This window comes from Caretta caretta, chromosome 8, assembly GCF_965140235.1.
Source record: "Caretta caretta isolate rCarCar2 chromosome 8, rCarCar1.hap1, whole genome shotgun sequence".
In the NCBI taxonomy this organism is placed as follows: Eukaryota; Metazoa; Chordata; order Testudines; family Cheloniidae; genus Caretta; species Caretta caretta.
Genome location: NC_134213.1, coordinates 101,505,078 through 101,529,896, shown reverse-complemented (window position 1 = coordinate 101,529,896; position 24,819 = coordinate 101,505,078). Strand labels below are relative to the sequence as shown.

At 40.9% G+C, this 24,819-nt stretch overlaps 1 protein-coding gene across 7 annotated transcripts in view; it reads right to left on the bottom strand.

Annotated features, from left to right (window-relative positions):
• The window catches only part of SPATA6 (spermatogenesis associated 6), a 53,530-nt gene extending 30,592 nt beyond the window's left edge, over window positions 1-22,938 (bottom strand). The window contains exons 1-10 of one of the 7 annotated variants that reach the window (XM_048860488.2): window positions 22,763-22,938; window positions 21,420-21,616; window positions 17,894-18,031; window positions 16,048-16,096; window positions 14,517-14,558; window positions 13,118-13,242; window positions 8,345-8,425; window positions 5,653-5,931; window positions 3,657-3,744; window positions 709-749 (exon numbers count right to left, since the gene is read on the bottom strand). In XM_048860488.2, the coding sequence (XP_048716445.2) occupies window positions 709-749; window positions 3,657-3,744; window positions 5,653-5,931; window positions 8,345-8,425; window positions 13,118-13,242; window positions 14,517-14,558; window positions 16,048-16,096; window positions 17,894-18,031; window positions 21,420-21,422 (846 nt within the window). In that variant the 5' untranslated portion in view covers window positions 21,423-21,616; window positions 22,763-22,938. Of the gene's footprint in view, window positions 1-708; window positions 750-3,656; window positions 3,745-5,652; window positions 5,932-8,344; window positions 8,426-13,117; window positions 13,243-14,516; window positions 14,559-16,047; window positions 16,097-17,893; window positions 18,032-21,239; window positions 21,368-21,419; window positions 21,617-22,762 lie in introns of those variants that run through there. The other 6 variants (XM_048860487.2, XM_048860490.2, XM_048860493.2 and 3 more) reach the window with 6 other exon arrangements.
• Between the last annotated feature and the right edge of the window lie 1,881 nt (window positions 22,939-24,819).

Here is a 24,819-nt window from a genome sequence, read left to right as displayed (position 1 = left end):
AATAGGGCACACACACAATAAATAACGGTCTACAGTCTGCTAGTAAAATTTCCAGTGTATTTCAGGAAAGACAAAAATTAGGAAAAAAAGGATAAACAAAGAAGTGACATCTCATTTCACACGTCTATCAGGTTGGTGAGATAAACAAGGCTCTCCATCCCAACCAAGAACATATGAAAAGCAGCTAGCTGAGGAAGGAAAGACAAAACTTGAGAATAATCACAAGAGCCAAACATTTGAAGTAATGAGCAGCAATTTAAAAAAACAAAACAAAAATAAAACACTGTGGATCCAGCTGTCATTTACACCAATGCTCTGGTGATACAAGAGATCCTCTTGAAGTGGCTGTAAATGTAATTTCACACCCACTTTAAGGTGCCTTTACTCACCCCGGCATCATAAAGTGAAAGTGACTTTACTGTAAATAAAAATTAGGTTCTATAACTGCAGAATAGGATTATTCACTATGAGTTTATGTCCATAGTGTTAACAGTTTGTGTCTGCAGAATGTTTTGAGAACGCTTTATAGTACAATAAAACAATATCTATATTCAGGTAACGGTGCATATACAGATTCAAACAACAAGATGAAGAAGTTGTATACTTGATTTCACTCAGGCACCTTCAACAAAAATCCCACATGCTTTTCTATTCCACATACTCCAAAACATAGGAAAATTTACATGCAATTTTATTTGCATTACTTACTTTAGTATGCTTGGGTCTATAGCTGCCAAGAAGAGAAGGATCTGGAAAAAAATGCACCCCAACAGAATTTTTAAACAAGTTTTGAGACTATAGGTCTAGAATCCACATGCAGTTTAGGGCATTTTAAAAAAAAAAGTCTTTCCCAAAAATCACTTACAACTCACCTTTCAAAACAGCAGCCAAAGCAATTTACTGTTATACATTTACATTCTTCAGATGCAATTTACATTCATCTGAAGAAGTGGGTTTTTTACCCACAAAAGCTTATGCCCAAATAGATCTGTTAGTCTTTAAGGTGCCAGCGGACTCCTCATTGTTTTTGTGGATACAGACGAACACGACTACGCCTCTGACACATGATACATTGTGTAATTCACAATAACGTCATGGCCATTAGTGCGTTAGGGTTTCAGTTTCTTCATCTGACAACAATAACTTTAGTTTGGCTGCAGCACTAAGGTTATGTCTACACTAGAGACCTTACAGTGGCACAGCTGTACAGATGCAGCTGCACTGCTGTAAAATTTCTCACGTAGCTGCTCTCTGCCAACGGGAGAGAGCTCCCTGTAGACATAACTAAACCACCTGCAGTGGTAGCTACGGTAGAGAGTGGTGGTAGCTATGCCAGCGGGAGAAGCTCTCCCGCTGACATAGTGCTGTGCACACTACCATTTATGCCGGAGAAATTTATGTCGCTCAAAGGGGTGGTTTTTTCACCCCCCCCCCCCGAGTGACATAAGTTTTGCCAACATAAATGGTAGGGTAGACATGGTCTAAGTGAACGGGAACTCATCACAGAGGATGAGTACAATTTTGTGAGTGGACCGAAGTGACTTATATTGTTATTCATTGCTTAAACCAATGTAAAGTAAAACTATACCAGAATATGGACCATATTATCTACTACACTATAGTAAGCCACTTTGTAAAGGAAGTCAAATTTCCATCCTAAAAGAGAAGTCCACTGTATATCCACAGGACTGGAAATGTCCCAACTATTCTCACTCTGTGCTGCTATGCCTCAAATCAGTTTGGTGGATAGTATCTTCAAGGTGAGAGTGAGCTCACCTAATAGTATCTAATGCTTAGTTCTTCTGTGCAACTTTAGATATCCAGAGTGCATGGCAACCAGACAGGGGCTACAATTCTATCTACAGATACATGCACAGAAATCCCACCAATATCAATGGCTCCCAAGTTTCGATAAAATGTGCTTATATCTAAGAGGGGCCATATATTTGGAACTGTCAGGATGAAAGCTTCCCTCTAAAGCACTGGGGCAAACCCTTCTTTAATTAAAAGCACCATAGTATCTGTAGAGTCAAATTTTCAATAACTGCCTCTGATTTTACAGGCACAAAATGATGAAATTTAGTATCTAATTTGGGGGTGCAACCAAGTAACCAAATTTGTAAATCCTCTCCACAGAAAGCAGACAGGACCTCCATATTTTTAGTCTCATCCAAAAGATCAATATATACATGCAGTAAACTGCATGGACTCAGTAAGCTACCTCCAGAAGGATGAAAGAGTACTGAGCTGTCATTTCTAGGATTAGAACACCTGTATTTTTCAGAAGTCTGATCCTTATAACTGTTACACCCCAGAACATAGGCAGGGGGGTGGCTCTCTACCAATGAATCTTGTGACCGTTAGAAGTGACAACTCTTTTCTGAGGTAGATTTCAGACCCCTAGTGACTGGCCCAAGACCTCTAGCTCATTTCATATACGTGCTTAATGCCTATCAGGTGGTAATGTGGCTCTGATATTACCAAACTGCAAAAGATTCAAGTTTATGACCCTGAGGTGAAAGGCTTTGCATCCCAATGTCTACATCTGGAGCCTCCAGTCCTTCCACTATGGGCAAACTGCAAAGTACCTTTAATTCATGGTGAATTGCAGCGAAGGTATTACTAGTGAGGAGTCACAATAAAATGTGAATAGAAGTACACATAAATACTGACGAAGTTCACTAGACTTCACGCTATCATACATGAGGAATACTGAAGAAAAACCATGTTTTAAAGTACCGCCTTCCCTAATTTTACCTGAGACAGACAGGGAATCTCCAAGTCTGTGGAAATATACTATATGGGAGAAGGATTGTTTTCAATTTAGCTCTCCACTAAAGGATTCTAACTTTAATCCATGGATTACTGGAAGTAACAAAGCAAATAATCCATGTCGTGCATATGGGAAATAAGAGATCAGAAGCTAAATAAAATGGCAAAGCATAACCACTGTAGGAAGACCTGTATTTTTCAGTTCATATAAAGATACGTAATTATTGTCCCAACCCAGTACACGAACCCTGTAGGCTAACAGTAGCATGCCAGGTGTACTGAAATTCAGAGGCAAGCATTTTAGGGGCTTCAAAAGCTAGGCCTTGTAGGGGTTAGCCCTGGTGGGCCCCAATAACCAATCAGACACATGGGTAAGTGAAAGGGTATTTTACTTTGGCTGGCAGGAAAGAGAAAGGTTGCAGATATCCTAGGTACAGAGGCTTAAAATAGTTATATTTCAAAGTGAGTAATAGGGTTTTTTGTTTGGGTTGTCAGGGATCCTCAGGCTTAGTGCTTGGAGTGCCCTCTCCAGTGTCATCTTTGTTCATCCAAATAGGCCACGGTTAGTCAGTCTCACTCACCAGGTGTCTCTGCACTGGCTCCTTGCCAGCACAGGCTGACTTTACCAGTGCACCAACCTGTGTTTGGAGACACTCTGTTTTCAGATGACACAGAACTAAGGACCCAATCATTGGACTAATTAAATATCCTAAGCTACATTTTTTGTCTGTTTGTTTGTTTTTTAAACAGTAGGTTCATTCATCCCAGCATCCTGCCTAAATCCTCGGAAGAAAGGACAGTCTTTCCACACGAAGGGGTTAAAAAGCCTAACCAGTTGTATGGAACGGGAGTATCTAAGACGAGATACACAAGTCAATACGTACCATAAGATACCCTGGACCAAGCTTCTCGTCCACTGTCTCTGGTGGGACGCCAAGTATGAACATCAACAGTGGGGCTCGGATGTTCAACCTGGAGCCAAAACATTGTTAAAACATTTAGTGTGTGGAGATAAACTTTTTATATGACCACAAACACACAAATAAATTAAATTACCTTTCCTTCTCCTGTAAGTCCACCTCTGCTCCTTTCTGGTTCAATTTATAAATCTAAGATTTTTGATGATAATGTTAAGGAAGCTATTCTCAGTATTTTGTCTGTGTAAATATAGTATTATTACGTATACACAGACGATAATGTAAGAACAGTTACAAAAACCCTTAGATTAGAAATTATAAATCAAACCAGAAAGGAGGCGAGAGGGTGACACGCAGCAGAACAAGATGTAACTTATTGTCTTATATATTAATGCAGATCCACTAGAACCTTCTTACAGCCAGGGCTTTGGAGTGGAGCCCGGAGCTGGAGTGCGGAGCAGCTCCAGAGCAGTGGAGCTGCAGGTTTTTGCCTGGAGCTAGAGTGGAGCCGGAGCCCAGCTCCAAAGCCCTGCTTACAGCTTTGTTATACATAGTCTACTACGGCACCAGTTACATAACAGGAAAAAAGGAAAAGCTACGGAATAGTTATCTAATATTTACCAGAAATAGTTCAGATCTCACCAAGATATTTAAAGCACTGCTCTTCTTCCTAATTAAAGGATAATGTTTTAGCAAGTTCAAATTTTGATCTTAATGTAACACATAGTATTCCCAGTCCAAGAAGACCTCAGAGTTAAAGACACCTTGAAGATCAGAAAGGCAATGAAAGTCTGGATATGGTACATTAAAAGAATACAGCAGATACACATTTTCTTCTTGTAGAAGAGGCACAAAAGTAGTCAAAGTAATCAGTCAGCAATTGTCATGTAAAGGTGCTGTAATTACACTGTGAACATCACCTATAGATCAGAAACAGAAGAATTGACTAATTTGAGTTCAAAGAAAAAATAATATCCATGGGAGTACGATAAGCAGTAGGATGAAGATTAATGGTTGCTTAAGGCTCATCTGAATTTCTAAAGGGTATCTAGGAGTAAAAGAAAACTTGTTAGTGAATTCCAGAGTTTGATAACATATGCTAATGAATTAATTAGTAATCAGCTTAAAAAAGGAATAATCAGAGAAGTAACTAAGATAATCAGGTAACATGGCAGATAAGATCGCTGAAATTGCACGCAAGGCCTGATGTCATAGCACAGAAACAAAAGAGCCCCATTTCTCCTTCTCTCTGCAATCTTTCAAGGTTGGATTCTGAAGGTAGATGTTTATAGTGATCATGGGAAATATTAAGAAAAAAGAAAACTAACATTAAAGTACATATTGAACAATATGATCCTCCAAGATGCAAAGCACTCTGGCCCCAATCCAGCAAAGTACTTAAGAACATGCTTAGCTTTAAGCAAGAGTAGTCCTGTTGACTTCAGCAGGATGACTCACATACTTAAAGTTAAGCATGTGCATAAGTGCTTTGCTAGGTTGGGGTCAGAATGCTCAGGAACTTGAAGGATTAAGTTTATATTTTAGAAAAGGGACAATTTCAAAGACAAGGTGATAATGTAAAGAAAGGTACAAAGGAGGAATTCTGACTCTTCATAAAGTCACTGCACTCTTTTCAAATCCTATTCAGCCACTTTTAATACTGATACCAATTACTTCCAACTTGAATTATGCACCTGTTATGCTGTCCAGTGTGCTAGAAGAAAAAGAATGGACACTCAGAATTTAAACATGGTATTCATGAAAGAGTTTGAGCCTTGTCAGTTACCAGTGCTGACAAAAGGACTTTTATTCTTGTTAATTTTACATTTAAATCACTATGTAGCAGGCTGTTCAGGAGAAAAAAAGGTTTTTCATTTAAACTAGGATTTGGGGAGTAATATTTAGCAAAAGAATAATGTTTGAGCTGAGCTTAAATTGGAAACACTTTGCAGAGAATACATACACGTCTAATTACAAATGGAGGTTTATCAGTTTCTCTTCTGAATTCAAAAGGCCCCAGGTTTAAATGGGCCAGCCGTTGTCTGGCTTCTTCTGATAGCTCACACATTCGTCTTTTTGTGTATGGAGATGGAGATCGTGATTTAGAAGCTATTGTGGGCTGCTCATAGTTCTTTGTTGCTAAACAGTGCCTGTTTTTCTCAGGTGAAGGGGTGTTTTTCTTTGGTGACCTTGTTTGTAATCTTCCATTTGCTGTTGAATGATGCACCCAATCCAAATTATCCTAAAGTGAAAAGAGAAATTATCTGGTTTGACAGCATGCCGAGCAAAGATTGCTAGTGATGATAAAAAAAAAAAAATCTGCAAAAGGGGAACCAATACCTCCGACAGAAATAGATGTACGTCAGTGCAAGTTACCCTAAGAAAACTATAATCACGCAGCAATTTAGAAAAAAATAATGCGTTTAAAACCAGGAGGAGGATAAAATGCACATTGTTAAATGTCAGACTTTAAGGTTAAGTGCCTGATACTTATCCAATTAGCTTGCTCACACAGTTGGTGCTAAAGACACTATATAAAATTAAGTTGAATTATGTCACTTTAGTTCATTTAATGACAACTCTGCCTAGCATATATGATTAAAAGTTTACAGATTTGAAAATATTTGCTCAACTGGCTAACATCTTTTTTTGTAAAATCTTTTAAAGTGTTTACTGTTCCGAGTGTAAGGTTAAATTATTTTAAAGAGTGGATGGCAACAGACTGAACTCTTGTTTATGGTTAAATTATATGCATTTTAGAAGCTGACCAAATTTACTGGGGTATTTTTTTTTAAAGACAAGGTTATTACCAAAAAGCTATAATAATATAACCTTAAGGACCCACTTTCCAATGTTCCTCTTAAGTTATGCCAATAATATAATGCAAATACAAAACCTAAACATTTGCCTGTAAAAATGGCATTTTTTGCATCCACAAATACAGGGTTTGGAGGCAAAGTTTGGAGACCATTTAAAATGCCAGCATAGGGGTCTAGCTCAGAGTTGACACAAGCTTTAAAACTACCACATTGTGCACATGCATGGTATATTAACAAACCACAATTCTTTTGTAACCAGCAACACCAAACTAACAGTTATTAAGAAAAGAGCCAGCCCTAACTATTAACTTCTTCACTGACTAGTTTAAAAATCAACTGTCAAGAGTAATACTTTCAGTACTGAAGTTTAATTTGAAATACATTATCACTCTTTTGTAATTTCAGCACAAAATCATCTTTCAGCTGCCTCTACAAGCTTTACAGTTGGTGACACGCTAGAAAAAAGGCTATGCTTTGAACGCTTTCTCAGTTGAACATTTTGGCTTTGATGTCACAGTATAATGAACTGGAATTTCAGGTAAAGTTTGGCTCCAAATTCCCATTTTATTAAACCTAATTTTTATTGGTATTTAATTTTGTATATTTTTTATGACTTTCGTTTGGGAATTACTTTTCCTTTTAAAATAAAAAGAGATGACAGACATCATTCTGGTGCATATACAATGCAACCGCACTATATCAGTGCATGAGAACTGAAACAGAAATGGACTACAGACTAACTGGGCGGTATTCACTGTTATTGCTTGCCTTTCCATCTGCACACACGGTGAGTTACATGTTTAAGACTGGTTTCAGAGTGGTATGTTAAGAATCTCAGGTACCTTTTAGTACATTAAAAATCTCAAGTACATGCTATGTACACTTTAGAAAAACACCAATATGATTGCATCTCTTTAAAGTGACAATGTCAACTTGTTGGTTTTTTTTAATGTTTATCAGTTTAGAAACATTCAGTTTTCCAATAGAATGTGCCTTTTTAGAAAAAAATCCTCCTTTAAAAATGTTGATAAGGCTTTTTTTATTTGCTCCCCTGCTTAAGGATAGACCCAACATCACCACCACCCCCCAAACATTCACAGGCTACCCAGTCTCTGTCTGTGCACATTCCTGCCTGCCGCCTGTCCCTTTTCAGTTTTGCTGTTGCTATTACTAATAAACACCATTTTGAACAATATGGAAAAGTGATGTCATCATATAAGTGTATAGGACAGGAAGCCCAACAGAGGCTCAAAACAGTAAAACTGACTATACACAAAATGCTGTCAAACACAAAGTAAACAAATGGCAGAAAAAGAGTTTCCTTCAGTTAGTTCATCGAAAGCGTTACTAATCATTGTTTCATAATTTCCAGGTGGATATTTGATTGACAAGCTGATGGTCGCCTTTTAAAATGAAGTCTTCATATCCATTACAAAAATAATTTCTCAAGATAATTACAGTTATACTTTATGTATTGGTTTGTTTTTAATAATTTGTCATCTCCAGGTTCACCCAGCTACTGTTAAATAATGATGAGAAGGCATCTTCCCAACTCCACACACACCAGGGACACGCACCTCTGCTGATCACAGGATATGGCAGCTGTTAATTGTTTTGTATTCGAGGAACTCTCAGCACCTACTGTCAAGCACCTAGCCTTCTCTTTACTCCTGCTTGATTAAAAATTTAATCAAGTTGTCAAGCACCTCTGACAACTGCTTTACCCAAACAAAAGGAAGAAAAAAGTTTGTAGGGAGTAGCACATGCAAACATTTGACAGCACAGCTGTCAGTTTAAATCTAGAAATTAAATCACAAACAGTTAAATTATGCTAACCTGTACATGAATCCTTCCTGAACTTAACAGGCTTTCTGTAATAAGGGAGCTGGTAGAAAATCTCAATTTTGGTGCAATTCCCTAGAAGAGAGACAATAATTGAACATCAAGCTCCAACTAAAGATAAAGGGTATCAAAGAAATAAATGTCACCTAATGTAACAAACCATTCCTAATTTTAAACCATTTCCTTTGTTAATTTCAGCCTTTAATAAAGATAATTAGAAAAGACAGAACAGCAATGGTAAATGTCAAGAAGATAACATTTGCATTTCTGACAATTCAATTACAGATGATTACATTGCTTTTGTACAATTAAGGTCTGACTTTTATTTCAATACATTTCTTTGTCAAAAGCAGTTTTAAAGATTTTTCATGTCATGTTACAGCATCAATAAAAATTCAAGTAAAGCTTTGCAAGTTTCATTCCTACTGACTTTGCAAACTTGTTTATAAACACTTTATTGCTTGTGGTTTCTGTAGCTTATGCTAAACTAATGCTTTTCTATTTACTTATATGTAAACTTTTGGTATTCACTGATTGTGTAGAATGTTAGGAAAAAAGTATACAGCATTAAGGGCCTACCATGTTCTGCAGATCAAGGAACAGAGGGACCCATCTACACATGCATCTTTCTCAGATGTGCAGAAGAGAGCTAGGGGTCGGCTATCCCTAGGGAACCTCATCCCCCACCCCCTCCAAGCACCACACATCTATCCATATGCAGATCCCTAGACCCACAGAGGACACTAGGGTCTAGGGATCTGAACATGGAAAAGGGGGTAGGGGTAGACAGGAGGGGTGAGGGCTGGGACATTCTGCAGGACAGTTGATACAGCCTGGGGGTCCTGGGCACTGTCACAAGTGGTAGAGAAGACAGAGGGGCTTTGGATTCAGTGTGGAGGCAAAGGACCTCCGCACTAGTGGCTCTCATGTCTCCAGTAGATCTCCAAGATCAGAGATTTCAGGGTAGCCTTCTTCCATTGTGAACCCTGCTTCCGTCACCTGGGGGGAACTCCATGAGGGAGACCCTTCTCTGCCCCTCCTTTCCCCACGCCTACACCATTGATTTCCCCACGCCCCATGAGGTGGCATGATCTGGCCCCATGCTAGAATACTAAAATCAGAAGTGTAAGAGACAAAAATGCCAACCATGATTTTCGTTACCTTTAGCCTTGACAATCATCAGGGCCCTGGATGGTGACAAATTCAATCTAGTGGTTAATTTTTTGTAAAAAAGTCAAACCACAGGGTATAAACACATCTTAAAGCTGACCTTCTTTAATCAGCACTCATTTTTATTATCTACATGAATTATCAACTGTCTAAAAAGGAGAAAATTAGAATTCATACATCTGCTATGAAAAGCCTCAGTAGAGTGCCTACTGTTCTTAAAGAGACCAGGAATTATTACAGAAACTTTAGAAGTTTGTTCAACAGAGAAACAGTTTCTTGAGAAGAAAAGGAGTACTTGTGGCACCTTAGAGACTAACCAATTTCAAAATTGGTTAGTCTCTAAGGTGCCACAAGTACTCCTTTTCTTTTTGCGAATACAGACTAACACGGCTGTTACTCTGAAACCAGTTTCTTGAGAGTCTGTGTTTTAAAAAAAAACAAAAACAAAAAAAACAGCTCCCTAATTGGGACTCTAATGAAAGATACTGGAGGGGAAAAAAGGTCTGTTTAAGTGATGCTGCAAATATTGCACAGAGAGAGAAGACAATACATTATATAAGCTGTCACAATCAGAGCAGGTTAATCATGTTCTTAGAGGTGAGGTCTGCACAGAAATGTTGAAGAGTCAGCAAAAGCATCAGTAGGACAACACCAGAGCAGGAAAAAAGAAATAAAATTGTTCTGAGAGAACTCCAGGATGCCTTATATTCTTATTGTGTGTTGTGAGCCTTGTAAGACATTTAGCCAGAGACATTATCAGCCAAGTGCCAGCTTTCTGGAGGAGTTCTGATATTCTAATCTTGGAATTCTTTCCAACTGGCAGATTAGCAGTGCTAATCAGACACTGCTTGTCACTGCCTAGCTGAAGTCCAGAACAGTAACCTTGCTTTTGCTACCTTTAGTTTTAACACAAGAAAAAGTTACTGGGCATCAAAGCACTACTGTAGCACAGCTGTCAGTCAAATATACTTATTATGGCAGCTTGTTATAACTTTTCTTGTGGGAAGAACTCAACTGACCAGTGCTGAAATAAGATGAGTGTTTTGGTTCTCAAGATCATGATTAACATTTTACCATTTGCAATAAAATGTACATACGCTGATTGCTGCCTACAGGGACAGAAAGAACACCCTTCACCCAAGAGGGAAGAGAGCAGAGGGGTGAGGCAGAAGCACCCATCATTCCCAACCTCAGGAATCTGAAGCAGTTCAGAGAGTAGAGGGAGACCCACCCGAAAGGAAACACAGCTGGTATGATGGGGATCTGGGAAGGAACATTTGAGACTCTTTCATCTTGGTTTGGAAGGGGAGGTTGTTTCCCTCATGGCTGCCCAAACCATCATCTAGAGCAGTGCTTCTCGAGCTATCTGATGTGGGGGACCGGCATTGTTTTTTCCAATGTGCACGCAGACCGGCAGCCGATGGCTCGCGGACCGGCACAGATCCATGGACCACCACTTTGAGTACCACTGATCTAGAGAAAGGAGTTGCAAATCCTCCATTCCACATCCCTCTCTCCCCCACAAATTGTCTATATTATTCTGGGGCTACTGTCATTACCCACTACCCCTTCTAAGCCATTCCATGTTTCTGGGAGGGAGGGAGGAGACACACATGCTTCTGCAGGAACAGATTTCACCATCTAAACTGCTCCACATACTTTCCTGGGGATGAGAGAGACTGGAGTACCTTTTTCCATTCCATCATTCCAGTCATTTTAGGGCTGCTACAGCTTCATTATGCACTTGCCGATGCCCCAGCTGGCTCTGCTCAACACCTCAACAAGAATGAAAGGCCCTAAAGCATCGCTGAACTACCATGGTTTACTACAGTGATTATTGCAAAAAGCCAACTATCTGGACACTTGTATCTCAAAGAGGTAGACAGCCTTTCAGAATGAATTCAAATGCAAATGTATTTGATTTACCATAAAGAACTTTGGGAGACATGAACTAGTTTTTCAACAGATTTAAAGAATTCTAAATTTAATTTAAAAAAATTATAATAAGCTTCATATTTAATACTCCTCAACTGTCAAATATATACCTTAAGTCCCAAACTGTAATGTGTAATAGGACTACATTTTCATTTGGGGAAAAACCTTCCTACTAATATTAGAAGTTAACCTAATACAGTATGATTTATTTTTATATTGTATCTATCATCAGGCTAAATATATTTGATAACATGCAGATAGGATGCTAAAAAAATGGTTTGTATAAAGCAGTTATTGTGGAATCTTCCAAAAGAAGGTGCACCTGTGTATTGAATTTTGACATAAAAACACTCCTGGATAAAAACATAAAAACAGATCTGGATTGGTTATAAGCAGGCTTCCAATTGCATCACATGATGTTACAATTTTGTGGTACAGGAGAAATCACTTAAACACAATGTATTTGGATTCCAACTCACTCAAAGTTTTCATTTAAACAAAGTTCATTCAAATAAAACATATCATCATAAGCCCATCTCTGCTACTCAAATCATTCAAATGAAGTATGCTACCTCTAACCATCAAATTAGCACCTCTGCTTGTAACTGACAGGGTGATTTTTCAGGTTGCCCTTCTGAGGCAGCACAGTGTACCAGCTGCAAGCCATTTTTGACCTTTAATCATCAATTTAAGAAATCTAGTAGTAATTGAGTCCCAAATCATCCCAATCTCAGTGTTCTGTCACTTTAATGATACAATTATATCAAATTAAGGAAATACCTTTGGGAACTGTGTTTTTTTCTTTAAAGTTGCTTTCAGGACTATCCCGTTCCCATCTGAGAATTATCAGCTTTAAACACCTACGAAGGTGCAGACTGAGATCAAACTTATTTTCATTTAGTGTACATTTGAGCCTGCAGCTACAAAAGACCAATGCTAATTCATTCTATTCATTTTTCCAATCACTCCTCAGCAATTATGGCTTTTTTGAAAGCCTAAATGTGGCTAGTTTCTAAAATGGCTTGGCCAGTCAGTGTGAACAGAGGCTAACGAGAGTTTGACAAACAAGTTCTAGAAGGGAAAATCAAAGCTATCGGAGTCTGAATCAAGTTTAAATACAGATGATGATGATTATTCATTCTTATTATGTGAGATTCCCTCAAGCTCCAATGAGTGCTGGAGAAGCACTGCGCACAGTGTTGTACAAACAGATGGATCAACAGACCTTGACCCAGAGGGTTTCCGATGTAACTGGAGACAAAATGCAACCAAAAGAGTAAGCGTGGGAGAGTGTTACAAAAATAAGATTGTCCCGTTACATAGTTCAACTGCTGTACAATTTGATGGTTCCTGTTGGCAGTAAATCTAGCTTCGCACCCAGTGGATGGGTGAAAAGAAGATATAAAGGCCATGGTACTATATATCAAATCAATCTAGATACTAACTTGTTCACATTATACAAGTACAGTTTGCACATCAAGTTAAAATAACATTTCCAGCAGACATATTCTATCTTCACAAAGTTCAGCCTTGGATTAGTACTTGCCATTTCAGGTATTGAATTATCTGTCAAAAGTAATCACTTTTGGCTTGAGATAGTTCACGAAGCTGTTCCTGTGAAACATACTGTATCATAAGTACAATACACAGATATGCACTTACTGTAAAACTAGAAGACCTCTTCATTAAAACTTCGCGATCTGAACCATGGTGTCCACGAGTAAGCTTAGGGTCAGGGAACAGGAAATCTCTTGTATTTTCTTCATAAGTGGCTAGAATTTCTCCCACTAAAAAGGAAATATGTACTAATGTATTGGGAAACAGTTGTACAGTGTAGACACACATGCATGAGACTATGCCGAAATGAGTACAATGTTTTACCTTTAAAAATTAAGAGTAAACTCTTACTACACTAGACCATAAGACGACTGACTAAAGTGGGACTATGCCCGATAGTAAGAATGCACAGGATTGGGCCCTTAAGCACCTTTTACTGAAAACTATCAAATTTATGTAAAGCAGACTGCCTTTGTTGCACTAAGAGACATGTAAAAGGTTTTCCTACGACATTTCTTCCCTTCTTCCTCTCCTATGTACAGCCAATGGTTTTCTAACAGTAGCAAACTTCACATCTGTTATTCTGTATTACAGAACAATTATGGTTGTTAATCAGAGATTTAGTCAGCTGTCAGAAAGGAATTTAGGTACAATCAAAAAGAGTATTTCAAGATCCTCAAATCTTGTTTTATTTTCTTTAAGGAAAAAAACCAAGATCGATTATATAAAACTTTCAAGTTGTTCTACCACAGTCACTTTGCCAAGCGTCCACTATAAGCTCTCTCTCCTTCTAAAATCTCCTACACTCCCACAACAACAAAATCCACACTCAGTTTCTTTCTTTGTGTAAATATCCCAGGAAGCCACTGAGAGAAACAGGTATTTTCTTGCTTGCTGTGGTGTTATTAAGGACCTGTAACTATGGATGCTTTTAATTCCACAGTTCTCAATCAAGTCCTCCTTCAAACTCTATTTTATTTCCAATAAAATGCAGATTTATATTATCCATGGGAATATTTGAATTTCATTAAGATAGATTTTTTTATAATCACACAAACCTATAACAGAAATATGACAAATCGTTATTTATTATCTTCACCTCTCCCCAGAGACCAGAAATATTTATAGCGTGGATAAGGGTTTTCCCCAGCGGTCACCATTAAAAGAAAAGTGTCATTTTGAGAACAAGATTATACACTTTGAAACCTCACAGGCAGACCACAAGTGAATTTTGAGGCCTTTAATAAGTATGCATTGTGTGAGTTCAGTTTATTTTCAATTTTTAAAGTATTATCACTTTCGTAAGCCTGAGAATAGAACATTTCAATATTAGCTTTATTCTCTTTCAAAAATGAGATCCTCTTGATCTATTAACATTTTATATTCAGGGGACTATTTGTTGAAGAGCTTTCTACATGGTTTGTATGTTGAGAAAAATGATTGTGTGTCCTCATGGAAATTCACCGATTAAACTGCCTGATTTATGAAGAGATTGATACAATACCTGGAGGAACAAGCTGTATTAGTTCAAGCACTGCTGTGTCAACTAGAAAGGAAAAAAAGTTTTCAAAAGTCAAAAAATAAACTATGATCAGAAGTAATTTTAATATGCAAAGTAAAAGAGCACCCATTCCCTGATTTAACCCTCTCAACAATGTATGCGCTAATGTAATAAGTTCAACTATGATGTACCAATAATAAGAGCAGATTATGAACACTTTATATGAATACTACAAATCTAGGCTAACACAATGGCGTCCTCAGGCACTACCATAATACAAATAATAAATTATTGGCTCAAGCTTGTAACAGACACTGTCAAGTTCGGCAGCAAATGGAGTCAATCCTTTGAAGAGACTACAGAGAAGCCATGAAGTTTGGATCCTGTTTTGGACTGTAATTCTCACAATGTTTGAGGGGACCTAAATTTGGAGTTTTAGTTCAGGCACAATACTATTTTAATAGGATTCGTCATGCTCAATGTATGGCAGCATTGTTCATTGTGGAGTCACTCTGTTTAAAAAAAAATCACAGTCATTTGACAAAGTAAAACCCTCACTGAAGTTCAAAGTATTTGAACATAGCTTGCTATATGTGGTCAGTTTGTTGAGTTCATTAAGTCTTTGTATACGAACAAGGTATGTTTTTAACTGTTTTAAATTTCACTCTATTGAATACACTAGAAGAAATGTATAATTTAGAGATTTCTGGAAGTGCCTATTTATCTGTATTCCTGGTAAGTTATTACTATCAAAAGAAGCCATCACATCCTCTAAAACATTCCTAGGCTCACATTTGAAGGATCGCTCTTTGAGCAATGACTATTTCATTTAATGGTCACACATATTTCTAGCAGATGGAATACTGATCATTCTTCAGGCACTAGTGTTTCAAAGAGATAGTAAGAATGTTTTCCTGTTCCCAATCTAACCCCTCAACTCTCAAAAATATCTTTAGATTCCATATTATTAATATGATATTAGCCACCAAGGGCTAGATCCACAAAGGGATTCAGGTGCTAAACGCCACTTTAGGCACTTAGGTTTCAAACTTTAGTGCCTCTAAACCCCTGCTCAGTGGCCACATAATCCTATAGGAACCTAAATTACCCAGACCCCTAAGTTTTCACTGGTAAAGTCCTTTAAGCATCTAAATTCGTGACTGTGGGCATGAGCAAAACTGTTTAAGTCGCTGAGCAGCTCGGAACCCAGCTCACGCAGGAATTAAACTCTTCTGTTAAAGCTGTTTTACTTTGTATGAAATACTTAAATATTCCTTGAAGCAGGTACTGGACCAGAGTCTCCCAGGAAAGAGCACTAACCACTAGGAGACAGAGTCTCTCTCTTTTTCTTTTGCCCCATGACTATTTTGAAGGGACTTAACTCCCTACTGCATTGTATACAGAGTCTAAGCGCCAAATTCATGGGCAGCAGAATGCCTACATATTAGGCACTACAAAGCTGAGCCTATGCTCTCTTTCTGAGGATCTAGACCTAGGTGCATACAATATAATGTATATAAAAAGCAAAACCTACATTCAAGTAGCTCAACAAGTTCTCCAGGATCAACTACATCAGTAAATACCTAAAACAAAAGATTTAAAAAAATGTAATGGACACATTTGATCAGAAATAACAGATGTGCTTAAAGAAAACTAAAGTTTCCCTTTGATTCTGATTATTGCAAACAGTACTATTCCCCAAGGAGGGAGTGAGGGGGGAACAACAGAAAACTGAAATTATAACCTGGCACCGAGACAGAATATATTTCTTAGAAAGACAGCACTTTTGGTCATCTGATTTCTAACCATTTCAAGATTCTTCCTCTCTATCTAAATTATGTGAGCTACCATAGATAAAGAGCCAATCACATGAACATGCAAGTGCAGTCTGCACAAATTTCAGCAATATAAAAGACAAATAGCTGATCTTGTTAGAAAAATTCATCTTTCATCTGTAACTGAAAAAGATTAAAGGGACAATGTCGGCACCTTTTTTAATTATTGGGTTTTCTACACTGAGCGATCCCACAATCTTTTTAGATATTTGAAAATAGAATTATTCTCCCTTTTGTTTTTTCTTATTTCCATTTGTATAATGTTGATAATTCTTCTGGCACTTGTGACTGACCTGAAAATAACATGGCACATTTCCATTATGTTCTTGTTTGTGCATAACTATTACTGATCATGTCAGCACCTGGGAATACCGTTCATTCACTAATGACTGCTGTAAAGCCAGAAAGGGCAGCTCTCTACAACATTTTTGCAAGTCCTGAAGAAATAGTGACTAGTTTGTTATTATAATTTCTAGGGGACAGTGGTGTAGGAATCTTCTCTCTGATTCAATACTGAGCCACTGCCTCAGCATGATGTTGCGAGGCATCCTATTGCTGGAGGTACCAAACTTTTGAGGATGTAAAAGTAGAGAGCCTGAATACCTCAAGCTATTAAATGACACTTTGTAAGAGCATGGATGTTCTTCCCAGTGCTCTGACTAAATTCCGACTTAAGAAATTGCACTTTATAAATGCACCTAGATTTCTCCCTCAGTTTCAGTTGAATACAGTAATCAGCACTTCCGGTCCTAAGTTGCTTTGTAGTCTGGTTGTGCCCTGTTAAATAGCTGCTATGTTCCATTTCCACCCTGCCTTTCAGTGGTGGGTGAAATTATCCCTCTTCATGCCTTACCTATCTCACAAAGGTGTTGTTGAGGCTTAATTAGTCAGTCTTTGAAAGTGCTTTGGGATACTTGGATGAAAAGCATTAGAGACGTGCAAAGTATTGTTATTCATGAGTAGTCAAAAAACAGAATCATGTTTGTAAGGTACAGAATTTCATTATTCCTATGGCACTCACAATGAAACTAGTAGGGACATGGAAGAGGTGATAGGCAACGGTAAAATACAAGGCTATAGTGCCATCAAGGGGGCTCTTGCGACATCAAACCAGGAAAGAGCAGAGAGCTGTCACCAGAAAGCCCAAGCTCATATTCCACCTTTTTGCTACAGACTGTTTTTATAATCTTACTTTGTGATTTTTAATTTTCATTCTTCTCCCTATTCCCTACTTGTATTTTCCATTTTGACCTATATTTAAGGAGCATAACACTTGGCAGGAACTAAGAGGAGCTACTGGGAAAAAAGGTCATTTCATAAAAGAAGAAAGAACAAAAACCTAAAAATCCTCATGATATACTTTGCTCATATGCTCACAAATTTATTTTTGAATTACTATATCTATAATGAAAAAACAAATGTCTTTTGTGTTGAAGAGCTGCAGAAATTAGTAGTAAAACAATACCATTTTCGGTGTGATCATTTGTGTTTGGGGATTCTGGTTCTTTGTTTTTTACATGTTCATGTCTGATGTTATGATCGTACCTTTTCAAATACTAGTTTCTCTTCTAAGAAGAGTGGAAATGCTGCAGGGAAACATTGAGTCCTTTTGTACTGTCCAAATACACAGGCGCTGAGATAGAGCTCACTTTTGTCTTTCAGCAACACTCCAGGGCAAGTTATCTGGAAGAACAACATATTTATTATACAAACTGAGCTTCAGCATTAGAATTATTGGTTATATTTGGGAGAAAAAATAGAATGAGCTAAGATGAAAATAGTTGTTTGCTGGGGACCCATATGGTAACATAGCTCAGTGGCAAACCCTCCTTTTCTGAAGTAATTCTAGCTATACTTACTTACAGTAAGGCAAATACTTATAGTTTTAAAATATTTAGGACTAAGTTCTCCCCTAGTGTAAGCAGTCACAGCTCCATTAACTTCAGCCAGACTCCCCAGTCTTAAGGTCACACTTTATAATAGCTGCTGGTGTTCACAATCCACATCATTTAATCACTAAGGGTTATACAGAGCAAACAATGACTCATGAGATATCCAAAACATGCCCCAAGAGCCAAAAGCTGTCCACGTCCTGAAACGTAGCCTCCCGGCAGTGAGGACTCAGCTGATGCACTGGTAGGTTTTATTGCTTGTGAACAAATTCAATCTGCCTAAGAAAGGTAGATTTGTTTTAGGGTTGGATTTTTTTTTTTAAAGTTTATGTAAATGTATGTGGGAATCAGGTGTAGCTCTTGGGTTCCCAGAAAGTTGCCAATGCAATTCCTGATGTTGCAAAGTTTGGGCACTGCAGAGGAGTACCAAAGGGAGACTGGACTTTTTTTTACTACAGTGATACTCTGGACACTGCTGGTGGGTGGCCACTGCATTGTCTTTCACATCTATTTCTAACTCATAGGTTTAGTCCTCTGGCTAGTGAGCATCTCATACATTTTTTCAAGCTGTGATGTACATCACACAATTCTCAGCTATTCTCTCACATTAAGAACACACACAAATCTCTTCCCCACAACTACATGTTATTTTCTCCAATTCTGATGGTTCTGCTGTGTGATCCAGCTAGAGAATTCCCAGTCACCTTTCACTTCAGTTTATGCTGCTCTCATATTATCACAGTATTATAAATGTGAGGTTGCCTCTTGCAACACAAGGTTGCAGGAGAAGCAGTGCTCAGATTTTCAATTGCCAGCTAGAGGAGAAAGGGAGCAGAGTGATAGGAATTAAGTGAGGTACGTTTGCTACAGTTCTTCTCTCAGATGAACATGAGGAATACCTGCTGGACCTAAAGATTCTTCATATATCACAGAAAAATAATCCTTGAATGAAAGAAGTTATGGAGCCTAAATCCGATGGATTTGCGCAGTGCTCAATTTGTAATGAAAAAGGTGCCGGGGCTCAAGCAAAAAAAAAAAAAATTTTACATTCATAACTGATGCAGCAAGCTCAGATGTGCTGGGGCTATGAAGGGCCAACCCTAAAGGTGCCAGGACTCAGCCCTGGCACAAATTAAGCACTGGATTTGTGGAATTTAATGGGGACCTGTGTTCTAAACAAGAAAGTCTGTTAAAACATATATTAACTAAGCAAAAGGTTTCCCCCTCCAAGAGCTATTATCTCTGATGAAAGGCACCAGGTTAACAGTCCTAAAGATTGAAGCACACCTGCCAAGTATTACACTTTGCATGAAACTCATGCATACATAAGTATGAATGCGAGAGAGACTTCCCCATGCAGCACCTTGTCGCCTAGGGGAAGATTCTTTGAGCTACAAACTGAGAATGTGTTTGTCTCAGCTCTTCAACTGAATGCTGTTAATATTTCTGTGCACTTCACAGCCCTTAATAACCAAGGCCTCATATCTTTACCTTAGAGGATGCAGCTAGCATTCCCCCATTTTACAGATAAGAAAAATGAAAGCTTGAAGGAGGTCACTGAAGGCAAGTCTCCAATCCGACAGACCCAAGTTTCATCCAGTTTCCCATTTTGCCTTGCCAGAAAAATGAACTTCTTCCCAGATCAGGGTTCAGGTATGCTGGAAGTTTGCACTTCTGCTGCCCTGTAGACAAACTGAGGGCTTCATTTAGCAGAGCTGCAGAAGCATAAATCTACAATTTTTAAAGCCAATTTATGGGTATATACCAGTGAATTACAAATATACAATTTTAACTCACTAAATAATTTCCATAAATGTCACATGGAGCTGCACAGACTTTGGCAACTAAGCTGAAGCCCCTATTTGATAAGTACAATGGACAGTTTTGCTCTATGCTTTGTTACGTGCTATGTAAAAATATGTTAATATTATCCCTAAGACAAGTACAGTTAGGGGAGCGACAGTGGTATCCCCAAACTGATCTCAGAACAGACCTGAAGGGACTTACAGTAAAGATACAGTAACAAACTGGATCAGCATCCATACTCATTCAATTTGTGTCTTCTGATCCAAGCTTCCCAAAAATGTGTGGTCATCGTGGTCTTGTGATGTAATAAGTATCCAATAAGAAAAGGAATGAGACCCACCAAACTCATTTCACATAAGGGGACAGCATATTATAATGAACCATGATCTCCTTTCAAGGGGACTCCCACGGTCTGATTTTACATGCAGTTTTAGGCCTGTGATGTGTGTGTATTTAACTAACTCCAGACACGGAGCTTCAAAAATCCACTTGCCTACTCTCTGCTAACAAATAAGACACTCTCAGTATCAAGGACAAACAATGCCCATTAACTCCTACAGAGTTTTCACTTACAATAAGGCGTTAGCCAATACGGTTGCAAAGGTAACCTTCAAATGTAAATGGAATGTAAACAGGTGCAACACTAACTTCCTTAGCCTGCAGACACACCGTTTTAGTCATTCAGCATGTTGCTGCAAGTAAGAAGTCTCTAGCTGGCAGTGAAATGAAGAAGCAGGTGAGAGGTACAGGCAGCATCAAAGGCAAGCACTTGAGCTATTCTCTAGGAAGGCGCATTCAGAACCGACGCTGGTGGACATAACTGAGAAGCCTCCTTTGATTGCAACCTGGAATCTTGAGGGTGGGAAGGGTAGCAAATATCCCTAATTGCAGCAGCCAGAGGCAAGGGAGTAGGGGCTACCTGTCCCCACACCCCATTCAGCACCCAAAACCTGGGGTGCAAGGAGGAACCAAGAGAAAATACTAGTTCTTCTTTCCAGTAGCCAAAAAGGGCTTTTTGGGGAGAAGGGGGGAAGAAGGTCATATTTCATCAGACAGCCATAGATAGAGGCTAATATGGAAACCTACCAAGCTGCCATCCCTGAACAACTGTAGGAAAGCTGGTACCCTCCCTATCCTTCATCTCATAACAAATACATGGTCATGTGGCTGTTTTAGAGCAAACGTGCAATTACCAGCAGTAGGAACAAATCAGAAACCAAAAACACCAGCTCCATTTCCATCATAGCCTCTCGCTGGCAATGTGAGGACAATGCATTTTCATATTTTAGATGGCATCCAGGATTTTTCTTTGTGCAAAGTGCATCCAGGAACCAGTGGGCCAATATAACCGATAGATCAAAGCGAGCACTGACCATGCAAAGTCAACCATAATCCCAACCTCATTTTGCCAGCTGGCATGCAAGGTGTCTCCGAAGGTCTAAAAATTATGGTGGGGGATCGTGGGAAGAGACCGTTATGTTGAGTAAATCAGAATATAGGTATGCTACTTTGAGCGGTCACAGGTGAGGTCACGTGACTCTTCCATGACATTTCAACTCACAGTAGTCACCTGGAAAAATAGATGGGTTTCAATTCCAATCGTATTCAGCCCTTGCATGTCCTGCACTGCACACAATTGAATCAGATGACACTACTTGCAGCTGATGAAAGTGAAAACATCACCATTTACACTGCTACTGACATTTGTCTCCAGGCAAGTCTAGGGTAAAATATAGCAGTCTCCACTCCTCCTCTTTTACCTAAAACATTTTAGTCCCAAGGAGAAACTGCAGGGTAGGAACTTCTGCCAGGAAGAACTGATCGCTTCTCTTGCATGATTGCCATGAGGAAGGCACTAGCAAACTCACGGTCATAGGATTTTAAAAAAAAATCATAAATTTCATGACCTCAGCTATTTAAATCTGAACTGTCATGGTGTTGAAACTGTAGGGGTCCTGACCCAAAAAGGAGTTGGGGGAAGGGTGTGTTTGTAGGGGGGCGGTTGTGGTATTGCTCCCCTCACTTCCCCGCTGCTGCTGGCAGGGCGCTGCCTTCAGAGGCCGACCTCCAGCCACCCAGCTTTGAAGTCAGCGCAGAAGGAGGGGTGGCAATCCCATGAGCCCCTAAAATAACCTTGTGATTCCCCCCCCCCCCCCTGCAATGCCCTTTTGGGCCAAGACCTGCAATTTGAGAAACGCTGGTCTCCCCCCCGTGCCATCTGTAGCCACGAGAACTACCAGCAGACTAAATTAATTAAACCCCCCCCCCCAGCTCTCCAGCGGCCCCCCGGTCTGCGCGGGTTTCACCCCCCAGGAAGGCTCTGACCCCGGGGCCCTGCGCTCAGCCCGCAGGGGCCGGGCAAGGCGAGCGCGGCCAGCGGAGGAGGCCGAGAGTAACGGCCCCGCAGCCCCTGGCCGCGGGGCAGAAGAGGGACCCGAGGCCTTTTAACCCGGCGGCCCAGGGGCTGCCCGCGGGGGGGGGGGCAGAGCGGAGCGGGCGCTGGGGGCGCCGGACTCCATCTCCCGGCGGGTGCGGCCGCGGCCTTCCCGTGCCTCAGTTTCCCCGCCGGGCAGCGATCTCCTCCCCGAGCGCTGGCGGGAGGGGGACAGAGAAGCCAGGAGCCCGCCACGCCCTGTCACAGCCCGGGGGGAGGCGGCGGCAGCGCGGGGACCCGCTGGGGGCGGGGGCGGGCGCCCGGCCCGGCCCGGCCACTCACCGAGCGGAGCTCCAGCTCCAGGGCGCAGACCAGCGCCTTCCGCGGCATCGGGGGGGCCGGGCCGGGCCGGGCGGGGGGCTGCCCGGGGCCCTGGCCGGAGGGGGAAGGGCAGCTCCGGGCCCGCACAGGATGCGGCGCTCGCTCGGCCCCGCCCGCAGGGAACAACGCCGTCGTCGTGGCAACCGGAACGTTTCCGGACGCTACCATGTGGGCGGGGCTAATGGAATGACGTTACGCGCCATGGGCCGGGTTAGCCCGAGCGACGCCCTCGGCTGCTGTGCGCATGCGCGGAAGGCTGAGTCCAGCTGCACGGCTGCGCTCACTGGAGGGGCAAAGAACAGAGCAGGAGGGGGCGGAGCTCTGTGGAGCGGGGGCGGGGCCACGCTGCGCTCCCTGCATCCCCCCCGGCACCAGCCACTCAGTCCCGCGCCCAGCCCTGGCTGCAGGTGCCGCTGGCGGGATAAGAACATAAGAGTGGCCACAGTGGGTCAGAGCAAAGGTCCTGCCAGCCCAGTATCCTGGCCGCCGACAGTGGCCCGTGCCAGGTGCCCCGGAGGGAGTGAACGTAGCGGGTGGTGATCAGTGATCGCTCTCCTGCCATCCATCTCCACCCTCTGCCAAACAGAGGCGAGGGCCACCTTTCCTGACCCATCCTGGCTAATAGCCATTATTGGACTTAACCTTCCCGAATTTATCCAGTTCTCTTTTAAACCTTGTTATAGTCCTAGCCTTCACAACCTCCTCCGGCAAGGAGTTCCACAGCTTGACTGTGCGCTGAGTGAAGAAAAACTTCCTTTTATTTGTTTTAAACCTGCTGCCCATTAATTTCATTTGGTGGCTCCCTAGTTCTTATATTATGGGAACAAGTAAATAACTTTTCCATATTCACTTTCTCCACACCACTCATGATTTTATAGACCTCCATCATATCCCCCCTTAGTCTCCTCTTTTCCAAGCTGAAAAGCCCTAGCCTCTTTAATCTCTCCTCATATGGGACCCGTTCCAAACCCCTAATCATTTTAGTTGCCCTTTTCTGAACCTTTTCTAATGCCAGTATATCTTTTTTGAGATGAGGGGACCACATCTGTAAGCAGTATTCAAGATGTGAGCATACCATGGATTTATATAAGGGCAATAAGATATTCTCTATCCCTTTTTTAATGATTCCTAACATCCCGTTTGCTTTTTGATTCTTAACATCCCCTCCCTGCTCCCTCCACCCACCCATCGCTCCAGTGCTGCGAGCCCCTCGCACTCTGCCCCTCCGGTCCTGCACAGCCCCTCACCCCGGCCCTGCACCGCACTGCTGCAATCCCCACCGTGTACCCACACAGCGCCCCAACCCGCCTGCACCTCCCTGCCCACCAACCACCCCTCCCAATCCTGCACCCCACAGCTGTGATCCCCATCCTGCAGCACTCCACTACCCACACACACCCCTTCCCACCTCCAGTCCACACACAGCCCCTCACCACCCTGCACCTCGCTGCTGCAATTCCCATCCTGCACCCGCACACTGCTCCAACCCTGTCTCAGCCTGTAAAGTCCCCACTGCCATTCCCTACGGGGATCTGAGTCCTCATCCCATTTAGTTGGAGGGATGAGAGCCATTTGGATCTTTCAGTCATGGTCTGGTCCAATGACTGTACTATAGACCCAAGCAGCTCTAATAGATGGGCTTTTAGGGAAGGAAACCCCTATATCAGCACAAACATTTACTGATTAGCCACACTGGTGACCAGAAGTACAAGAAACACATGCTAGTTTCAAGGATTCAAGGTTTAAAAGGACATAAGCTTTCCCCTAGTGTGGAAGTGCCCCTTCAACTCTGAATTCCTTTGATTCTGCAGACATAAATCTTCTCTTAGCATTATTTCCACTCAGTTGTATGGAGGTGAATAAAGATGTCTGGGTGGCTGCCTTGCATAATATTAATTTTTCACACTCAACTCCATCTAAATGATCAAGAACCCAAAGCACCTTCTGCTGCTGCTCCCCCTATTTGGGCAATGTACAGAGGAAGTGAAAATCCTGGTAACAGGGAAGTAAATGGAAGA